We start from the raw sequence: 11,000 nt of genomic DNA, 5'->3' as shown, positions 1-11,000 counted from the left end.
TTTCCCAGATTGATCTGTTATGGATGTTCTCGCTTCAAGTTTTTATATGATAGTGGGTGTGGTCGTAACGACACTTCTTCAGGTGGTGGTGATAAGCGTTGATTTAGTCTCTTGGGTTGGTTTAGGGTTTCATCTAATTTGAGCTTGCAAGCTTTGTTTGAGATTATGCTTAATTATAGTGATGTGAGCTAGTAGTTTTAGTGCTGCTTTTATCCATTTTAGTTTTGTTTTCAGCATGTTAGTTTTTTGCCGTCTTGAAATTAGTTCTTTAGATGTCATGATGATATCTTTAATTGTATTGTTGAAGTTTACCTAATGAAGTTTCTATTTGATTAAAATAATAATAATAATAATAATAAAACATAAAACATAAAAATTTGGTAACTGGGCATGATTAAGGCAGTCCAATTGAGAATCTCACCTCTTATCAAACGATAAAGAGATCCATTGCATTAAAATCTATTAAAATCACAATTAAATACACCCTCCAAAATATGAGAAGGGTTTTAAGTTGGGTAATGCCTCTGGATTGCCCAAGGCGGTTGAGAAGCCTTTCATCCACCACAATTTGGCCCATTGCATGTATTTAAGGGTTGATCTAAGTGGGCTTTGAATGCACCCATTAATTTGACCATTACCCCTAATGGATCTGCTTTCCTCAGTTTTCACTCTTGCAGCAATGCTGCCTTTCAACTGCCTTGTTTTGCAGAGAAGGCTATATGAGTTCCAAAAGATGCCATGAACATCGTTTAGAATGGCGCTGGGAAATCAAGGATAGCTTATGCTTTCCTCAGTTTCCAAAAGATGCCAAAAAAGGTTTTCTAAAGAAGCAGATGACAGATTCTTCTCCAGAAAGCGCTTCTATAGTCCAAAAATGCTGTTAGAAGTGTTTTGGTTATCAAAAAGCACTTTTTAACTGTTCCAAAATCACTCTCAAACAGGCTCGAATTAGATTTTATGTCAGAATTAAAAACTAAAAATTAAAATGGGGACTTTTACACCTTTCTTTTCTTTCTTTCCTCCCCCTCCATACTCTTCCCGGCAACTCTCTCCCACCCTCTGTATCTCTCCCTCGCTCACATTCTTTGCATCAACTACTATGTAATCTTTCAATAAGAGAGGGAAAACAAAAGAACATTCAAATAAATTATGCTGTAAACAAACTATGGTTTGAGTTAGTTCTGCTTTGAATCGAACATGATCTCAATTGGACACCAAAAGAAACTGAAATTGGTCCATTTCTTTCCCTCTTTGTATGATTTGTACTTCTAATGAAAAACCATACATTTCTGTAGGCCCCCATTCATGGGTTTCGTTTTTACCAAATATCCAAAATTTTAAATACTAATCCCCTTCAAATTCAATTTTTCTTTCCTACAACCCTTTACTTTTTGTTCCTATAAATAATGCCCAATTTTTATAAGTAAAAACATATGATTTTGGATCTAACTCATTAAGTTACCTTGTGAAGCTCATGATCTGATTTATTATAATTTTTAGATTTCCAAAACACCCCTATTTAAAATTCAACGTGTTACGTGGTAGTGTTTTAATTTTGATTCCCTCCAAAAAATTTGTCTTTAAATCAATCATCATTAATTGTCCGTTTATAATGGGGTTGATTTGCATATTTAATTGTTTTATTATAGGTTTTGATTATGGGTTTAACTGTTTGGGTCATGCTGGCATAAATATTTCCCCCAAAAAAAAAAAAAACATTTGGATCATATTCATATATTCTTATCTTCAACGTACCTATTTTTTAATATAGAAATAATGAAAAATAGGTATCTTATTTTTTTAAATATGTTCATAATTTATAAAAAAGTGCACAAATTTTCTATTACAAAGTAACATGTACCTCATTTATCCGAGCTAGGTATATTATTTTGTAAATATATTTGTAATTTATAAAATGTGTACATAAGTTTCTATTACAAAGTATTTTGTTATAGTGAGAAATAATGTACCTACTTTTGCCTCACCAGAACTTGTTGTCTTACCCCTTCTTGCATTTGAATCTTCCGGATTGAAGTATCTTGTAAAGATGTCCTATCAGCAATCTTAGCCTTCTGCGATTTACTCCACACCTATGGCCCATGTCCCTTCGCATTATTACCAATAAAGCTAGATCGAATATGGTTATGCACATGCTCTGTATTGGCATCCCTTTCATTCCTTCCAAAATTCTCATCAACTTGTCGCAGAGTGTCAAATCTAGAACCGTTGGCTTTAGAAGTAGAGCCTTTCCCATTTGCCTCCTCACCATCATTTCTAGGTTTTCTTCTGGGGTAACATGCATCCAAGGCCCTTTGAGAGAGTCATTACCAGAATTATCATTCACTTCAGGAGCAACAGTATCATTATTCTGTGTATTCATCCCATTGTCATCCTTCATAGGGTTAGCTTCCTTCCCCACATTCGTTTTACTAGGCATAACCCCACATGGTTGTCCCTTCATCTCACACCTTTCCCTTTTGTGGCCATACCTCTCATTGAGAGAGCAGATTCACAAAAGCATCCTAAGGTTTAGTCAATTGTGTCCTACTGTTTGCAATCGTGACCTACTGTTTGCATGATTTGATCATAGTGTTCAGCTGACAGTCCTGGAGCAATGGATTGAAGTTGTTCCATTGTCGGAGTTGTGGTGGTGTGATGAAGCTAAAGAAAAAGAAGAATGACAGAAACTCTAGGTATCACCCAAGGGCTCTGATACCACTATTGAATGAAAAAGAATGATTAAAACACGAGCCAGTGCCCGACTATATATGGTTTACAACACTTGGGCAGCAAGGCTAACTCCTATAATAATCAAGGATCCCCCATAAACCAGGAATACAAAATAGGGATGAAATAAAACAATACCAATTACATGTATTGCACAGCATTCTAATAGAAAGAGGTGATCACCTGTCTTACTGATAGTCGACACAGAAGCAATTGGAGAATCCTACCTATTATATTGGAAATCAAGCGACTTGCTTCCTTCCTGGTTCTCTTCTCTGGCATTAAATGGGAGTGGGTCTCTCGTCTGGAAAACCAAGCTGCTCATGCTGCTGCAGCCATGTCAAATGAGGTGCGATCACTGCGATGGGCTACTCAGCCTCTTCCCTCATTGGTCTTGGTTTTGGCTAGGGATGGTCTTCGATGTCCCCCCCATTTCTTAATTTTGGTGGAGCCTGGGTCACTGTGCAGGCTCTGTTTGTTTGGCTTCCCTGTGAGTGCTCTGTATTGATGCAGGTTGGGACTCCCGTCTCTGTTTGCCTCTCTTTTGGCTTTGGCCTTTTATGAAATCTAGTATTCAAACCCAAAAAAATAATAAAAATCAAGTCTCCAACAAGATATGTAAACACCATAACAGCACATTAGCAGCAACACATGCATTGTCAGCCAAAGTTTGGTCAAATTGGGTGGTGCTTCGAAGTGAGGAAGACAATCTTGGGTTAACCCCTGGACCAATACAAAATCAAGAATGTAAAGGCTCTGAAAGGAATGAAACCAAACTTGAACCTTCTCTAATTTTCCAGTTAGCAGAAGTGATGCAACTAAAGTCGTCTTGCCCAAATCTCCCATTCCAACCACTGAAATTATAGTTTTTGAAGCTGTGCAGACAACAATCATCCAACTAACTTCTCTTGGGCATCTACGATGCCCACGAGATTATCGTCTTCAAGGAAAAGAGACACTCCCTGCAGATTTTCACCCCTTCGTATCATAATGGGAAGTATTCATGCCTTGTTCAACAAGATAACCTTGTTTTCTTTATGGAATGTCTTCGATTGTTTTGACGATCTTCAGCAATCAGGTTGAAATTCGATGCCTCTCCCAAAGATTCTTGGGGGAAACACATAGCTTGGCCGAGAATTCTTGTGCATGGACCTCGACTCATTTGCTCGTCTATGAATTCAACAATTTGATCATAACTCCTAACAATGAGACTTGGTTTTCAAGATATTATACTACTTTCCCAATCAAAAGGTCTGTTGCAGCTGAAGCCATCCCCACTTAATTTTCTTTACTCTGTATCCAATTGCCAATTCAAATAACCAAACAAACAATGCAGAATTGCCATTTTGTGCCATGTACATTCTCCCTTTAACAAACATGTCTTCAGATCCACCAAAATGAAATTTATTAGTTCACCTAATTTCATCTGTAAGGCTATAAGTCAACCATATTGAAGGGGGAAAAAGGCAAAAAAAATTGAAAAGCTATCATGTTTTGAAGATAACCGAAAGAAATGAGGAACACAAACATTTTATTAAAATGCTATACATGAAAGTACAACCATAGTGTACAAGAAGCCCACTGGAGTTTGGAACACATACAAATAACCAACCAGCAACTATGAACATCAAAATACATTGCAAAAGAATCTCACATAAAATGCAAAAGAAACTAACCTAAACAAGAGAAAACTCAAAAGATAACCGCCTTCTAATACGCCTCTATAAGAAAAATTGGTACATCTCTGATGAAATTGAAGCCCACAATGATTAAAAGCAACCAAGACTTAGCAATGGCAATGGCGTCCTCTGCAAGCGTAGCAGTTGGTGGAAGGGGAAGAGGAGGTCGTATACAGTTGCTTCCACTTGCGGCCTTCTTCGACCGCCTTGCTTAGCGCAAGCACCAAGCAACCCCCCCTCTCTTCTTCTCTTCAATGATGCCCAAAAGAAAATTACATCACATAACCCCTTCGCTTCATCCACATTAAAGTTTTCAAAAATCCTCTGGTTTTGTTCCATCCATACTAGATACTACGCATGCAATAATCATTAGACAACTATTACATATTACTTCTGCTCCTTCGCCCCCCGCCTGCCCCCCCCTTTTTTCCAAAAGCAACTATCATAGAATATGCAAAATTAGGGAGTCACACATATCACATTTGCTTCCGAAAACAGTTTGTGCCAAAGCTTTAGAGTAATAGGGCAATCGTCTGTACTTTCAGCTCCCATTCAGCACATGGCCCACCAATATAGAGATATACCCCTGAGGATAATGTCGCAAACCGACTCTACAATGAGCATAATCTATCCCAAAACTTATGCCTTATTTGACACTTGTGCTTTCCAAATCAACTGAAGAGGATCGAAAATGGGAGGAGATGATTCGTTAATTAACTGCTAAAAAATGGTTTACACAAAAAACACATGGGATGACTCAAGTTATTATAACTTTTATCAATCTCCTCAATTCTAAGGACATATTTTTCGTTGGTTGTAACGAAGAAAGCTCCATAACCTCCAAATCATTCAAGTTTGTGCAGAAATTAAAATTCCAACTTATTGCAAAAGAAGAATCAACAGACATATTGGCAATTGGAATGTTATATAGGTGACTTGAAAAATTTATGAAAAACATGGATAAAAGGAACATACAGAAAACTTCCCCATCCACAACTCCTCTAGAACCTAATGTCCACCCCATTTCCCAACATTAACCAAAGTTAGGGATAAAAGAATTAATATCTGATGTGGGACAAAATATCGGTCAATTATGGTGTGAAAAATTAATTAAAATAAAGTGGCTCCAAGTTGGAAGGAAATCGTGCAAGAGAGAAAATTTCCGATTAAATGTCAAATTTGGCACTAGGAAAAGAGGAAGGCGTATTGTTGAGATTTTCAAATTGATAGTTTGAAGCAATTATGGTCTCTGTCAAGATTTATATTTACTTTAATGTTTTATTTTATATTTTTAAGAATAATTTATCTATTATAAGTTATCTATTAGAATATTATTTTCCTAATATATGATTTTAGCTAGGATTTTTATTATTTTCTTATTAGCCAAGTTTATGAATATTCTGGAACCTAGGGTTTCCTAAGGTTTTGTATTTAAACTAACTCATGGCATCGTATTGTGACAGTTCAGTTTATTATCAATCAAATACCTTTTAGTTGTACTCAATCTTTTGGTGGATTCCAGTTTGTTACTTTAGGGTTATCATTCGATCTCCCTATTCCCCTATATCTCTCTGCGCCAATATCCTATGATGTCTTTCCAAGGACATCTACTCAAGCCTCTAACCACAGTATCAGAGTCGCACCCACTAACATTTAGTCTGAATTTGCGTTTATGGTTATATTTTTCTCCCAATCACATTCAGCAGAGATTACTAATAAAAGTAGACACAACTTTCCAGATAATTAGAGAGAGGAGGATAAGAAGTTATGATTACCTACAATATAGCTGGCCAAAAGCTATCATCATTTGTCCGAGTTTTGACCATCTTTGAAGTCTGAATTGTTTATATTCGAAGGTTTATTCTTCAATATAATTAACATACTAGCATCCAATCAACCTTGTGCCTGCAAAATGCAATGGTTTAATGAGATGTATCCCATAATCAATAAGCCATAGTAAAAGCAGAAATTATTTCATTAAAAATAAGCCATAGTAAAAGCAGAATTAAAGTCGGTCCTTTCAGAGAACACTAGCTAGCATATTAGTAAAGTCTCTGGCATCGTACCAAGAATTGGAATAGAATCCCGCCTTAACTGAGGTTAGGGAATTTTTATGAAATGAAAGAGAGCCTCTCGTCATCCAGCCCATATCAGATTTTGATCGTCTAGACTCTTGAATGTTAACAACAATAACTTAGAATCTAGCTGCTAAGTTCTTTACAAATTATATTTAAACAAATAATAAGTAAAATAAAAAATCCTAGCCGCTGAATTGATGAATCCCTCAACCATTCAAGTTACAAACATAGGTACAGAAGAATCCTCTAAAAATGCAACACATGAGCTGAGTTAGCACAACTCTAAATAGAATTCTTTTTATGCCTTCCTCATGTGAGGATTGACTAGAGAAAACAAAGTAACTTCATCAATAGTTAAATACAAAATTAGAAGGGAGAAAACACAGAAACTCATAGAATGGGGAAGGCATTTTAAGATACCTGAATTTTCCGTGTTGGTAATCATCCTTTTCTGTAAGTCCTCAGCAGCCTCAGTCATGCCTCGTGCATTGTAGGCTTGGATCATGGTAGCAAAGGTGATATGGTCAGGCAAACATTTTTTTTCTTTCATTGCCAAAAACAATTCGCTCACCTTTCTTACATCACCAGCCCGACCATAAGCACTAATAATACAGTTGAAGAAAGGCGTATCCAGTATAACATCCGAATTCTCTACTTGCCTCAAAATGGAATCAACTTTACTCATATGCCCAGCTTTGCTATACGCACTAACAAGAGAACAATAGGTGATAGAGTTAGGCTTCATTCCTTGATACTTCATTTTTCTGAAGTATTCGCCCATCTTCTCAACATTTCCAGCTTTCCCAAATACCTCAATTACAATATTATAAGTAACAACAGTTGGGGAGAAAAACCTTTTCTTCATAAACTCCATAACAGACCCCATCTTTTCGTACATTGTTGCTTTCCCATATGATTTAATCAGGATATTAAATGTCTTAGGGTCTGGCCTTATTCCCATCAGCTGAAATTCATCATACCACTTCTCCATCTTCTCTATCTGTCCACATTTCCCATAAGCCCCAAGAAAAGAATTTAATGTGAAAACATCAGGAAGGCAGCTGCCACTTTCAATCATGTCTGTCAACGAGTCCTCCATCAGTTCAAACATTTCAGCCTTACCATAGCCATCAATTAGAGTATTGTATATGACTGTGTTGCATCCAATCCCCAGATATGACATCTCAGCCAGAACTTCTTCAATCAGATCAGGACGATTGAATTTGGTGCAGGAATTAATAAGAATAGAATATGTATATACATCTGGTTTGCAGTCAGAAACTGACTTCATATCATCGACAGTAGAGAACGCCTTGTCAAGGAGGCCACTTTTTCCATAAACACTAACAAGAGCAGTGTAGACGTCAACAGTAGGTGTTAGCCCATCACTTAACATGAGCTCGAAAAGCAAGCTGGCCTGCTCAGGTTGCCTGCACTTGCCAAGCATCATCAGCAGCTTAGTGTATGTTTGGCATCTCGGCTCATACCAGTGTTGCTTACGTAGTAGTCCAAAAATCTAAAGAAAGGAAGAGTTGTTTTATATCAGAAAAAATTTGAAGACGGAACAAAAGGGAGAAATGAAGACTCAAAGAAATCCAGTGGCATATGGATGGCATTCCAAACCAGGATGCTACAAATAGCACTTAAATTTTTTGTACAGAATTATTTTGAAATGACCAAGGATTTTAGAATCTAACCATTTGCACAATTAATCAAAATGAAATTGTCGCTTCTTTGATAGAACAGCAATTTCAATTAAGCAAATTCTTCTTACATATGATCACCAATTGTGAAATTTAACATGTAACAGACCCAGAAGCCTTGGTTCATAAACAATAAATTTCCGCAAACCTAAAGAGTTCACTTCTCCCCAACCCAGAAAGCCTCTAGCCACGACTAATCCTATTCCCACTAAAGCTGTCAACTTTTCATTTCAGAGAGGTTGTCCAACTTAATATCTTAATATTTTCAAACTTATAATCTCATCATTAATTCCCCACTATTTCTAACAAAACAATACAAAAGTAAAAAATAAAAAATAAACAGAGGCTGAACATAACTCCAGAAACCAAACAACCAAAAATCCAACATACTGATAAGACAAAACTCATACCCAAAACACACAGAAGAAAAGAAAAAAGACCCACAAACCTTAAGAGCACTTTCCCACAGATTGTTTGCAATAGCTTCGTCCAGAGCCTCCAAAACAGCCTTGGGCCAAAGGTTATTGTACTTGTTGGAATTTGCTTTCTTCTCAATGTTTCTAACAGCAGCGTCTGTTCTCAGAAGTCGAGAAAGCTCCTTTTTGGCCTTCAAAGACGGGTTGGAGCTCCGTTTCGATAAATGAAGACAATGGATTGTTGGGTTTCGTTTATGGGCATGTTCACCGCAGAGTGTTATCGAATATGTGGCAGAGGTTAAGGAGGTTGAGGTTGAAAAGCGCAGGTTAGTGGGGTGAAGGAGGTGTGGCTCCATTATGCCGGTGGTCGTGGACAGTTCAGAGACTGTCAAGTGGATATGGAATGGAAGTGACTGGATGGCTTGGGGTTCAGTTCAGAGGAAGACAGTGAGAAGCGCAAGCTAGAAGGGTCAAGTGGGTTGTGATAAAATGCGCCTGAGTGTTTTTTTTCTTTTTGCGTCCGAGTCTAAAATGCGCCCGAGTTTGGAATGCAAATGAGTTGAAATTACACAAGGTCCTTCTTTCCTCCTAGTTTTTGGACCACGCATATAACCTTATATTTGGGCTAAGCAAGCCCAGTTCTGGTTTTTTATCTATATATATATATATAATATAAAGTAAAAGGTAGAAAATGGTGAAACATTTAAAATATTATAAAATATTCTTTGTTAATTCAAACACTAAGAATTAAAATTATTAATTAAATAAGGATAATATAGCAAATTCACATTTTTTTCATATTAAAATTAAAAATAAAATCAGATAATAGGTCCTACTTTTATAGAACATAACTACCTATATTATCTTTTCTTAATTCTAAAAATAAAATAAAAAATAAAAAATAAAACCAATTGGCATGTGCCAAAAGGCTAGTTTTTAATAGAAGCGAAGTCTTTTGTTTTTTTGGAACAAATGTACAAGTGATCATCTACACTACACTAAAGTCATGTTAGAGGAAATGAGAAAAAAAAAAAAAAAAAAAAAAAAGGGGACGTTGGGGGTGTGGGTAAGGATTGAGATTGAGAAATGCATATAATGCACAATTTTAGCATCCTTTTGAAAACATTGGTAGGATTTAAAAGTTGGTAATTTTTTTTTTTTCATTCAACAACCGTCTTTCATAATTTAAATCGAGAACATTTCTAATAAAGTGAAGACTAAATGCTACTAGATTAAAACGTCATGAGGAAGAGACAGAGAAAAAAGGGAGAGTGTATATGAACTTCATTCTTGGTTCTTTTTTTTTGTTCCCCTGAGAAACAATTTAGTGGACTATATTTATTGATATAGTGGGTCTATTTTTTTGGGGTCAAAAAAATTGATATTGGATTGATCTAGGATGGTAGGGCAGGTTAGGAATTGGGTATGGCAATATCATCCCTGATAAGAATTTTCGGGGAATTCTCCCGTCCTCGTTCCCATCAGAGGGTTGTCTCCCAAACTCGCCCCGAATTCCCAATTTTTTTATTTAAAAAATATATTTATCTTACATTATAACACTTAATTTCACTTTAAGTTTAAACTATCAATTAACTTAGTTATATTCAATTGAAACATAAATTCAACTAAACTAATGAAAATCATCTCAATTTCATTTGAAAAAACTTCATATTATCAACTATCATGTAACTTTTTGTTTTAGCCTTGTAATTGTGTATTTCTGATTATGTGTAAACGAATGGTAAAAGCACTAACTAAAGCTGTGCTTTTACCATTTGTTTACACATAATCAGAAATATAGAATTACAAGGCTATTTTCTTTCTTACATTCTCTCTTCCTTATTCTCTTGAAATCCCTAAATCTCATCCTCTTCTTCTTGTTAAGAGACCCAACAATTTTGCTGAAGAATAGCTTGCATGACACACATCCATGGAACAGGGAAAAAAAACACACACACAAGAAAATTAGTGTAACTAATCATGAGCCATTATTTTCCTTTTATTGATTTTTCGCTTATTGGAATGTTTGAATTCTTCTCCTATCATATGACCAAGTTTAGAAAGCAGCAGTGAAGAGAGAGAAATGTAATGAACCGAGTTTGGCAATTGGCAAATACTTGAACAGAAAACAGAGGGTTGTCCAATTTTATTTTCTGGCATGAGCCATCAAAGTCATTACTAATTGTGTGATAGATGGAGCCCTCTTTCGGATTATTCAAGAATGAAATTATCATTTTTTATCAAAAAGAAATTAAACCAAAATTCATAGCTAAACCTCATCGACTCACAAAATCGTCATATTTCTGTCATTTGTTAATATCTTGATCCTTATAGTCTAAGAGATTTGTGATCACTCACCCTTAGATCTAATCTAAGGATTTAGAAAAAACTAGTTTA

The 11,000-nt window shown here is 36.0% G+C and overlaps 1 protein-coding gene across 6 annotated transcripts; it reads right to left on the bottom strand.

Annotated features, from left to right (window-relative positions):
* On the bottom strand, window positions 1,671-9,181 carry LOC18785961 (pentatricopeptide repeat-containing protein At3g53170). 6 transcript variants are annotated; one of them, XM_020558321.1, is made up of 5 exons: window positions 8,636-9,181; window positions 6,905-8,000; window positions 6,182-6,311; window positions 3,511-4,153; window positions 1,671-3,294 (listed from the first exon to the last, which is right to left on the bottom strand). In XM_020558321.1, the coding sequence occupies exons 1-3, from the start codon at window positions 8,957-8,959 to the stop codon at window positions 6,289-6,291; spliced, it is 1,443 nt and encodes a 480-aa protein (XP_020413910.1). In that variant the 5' UTR covers window positions 8,960-9,181; the 3' UTR covers window positions 1,671-3,294; window positions 3,511-4,153; window positions 6,182-6,288. The 6 variants fall into 6 exon arrangements, with proteins under 6 accessions (XP_020413910.1, XP_020413908.1, XP_020413907.1 ...); XM_020558319.1 differs by lacking the exon at window positions 3,511-4,153 and having other exon boundaries at window positions 1,675-3,294; XM_020558318.1 differs by lacking the exon at window positions 1,671-3,294 and having other exon boundaries at window positions 3,303-4,153.

Source organism: Prunus persica, chromosome G2 (assembly GCF_000346465.2).
Source record: "Prunus persica cultivar Lovell chromosome G2, Prunus_persica_NCBIv2, whole genome shotgun sequence".
In the NCBI taxonomy this organism is placed as follows: Eukaryota; Viridiplantae; Streptophyta; class Magnoliopsida; order Rosales; family Rosaceae; genus Prunus; species Prunus persica.
Note: the sequence above shows the minus strand (reverse complement) of the source record. Positions and strands in the feature narration are given on the sequence as shown.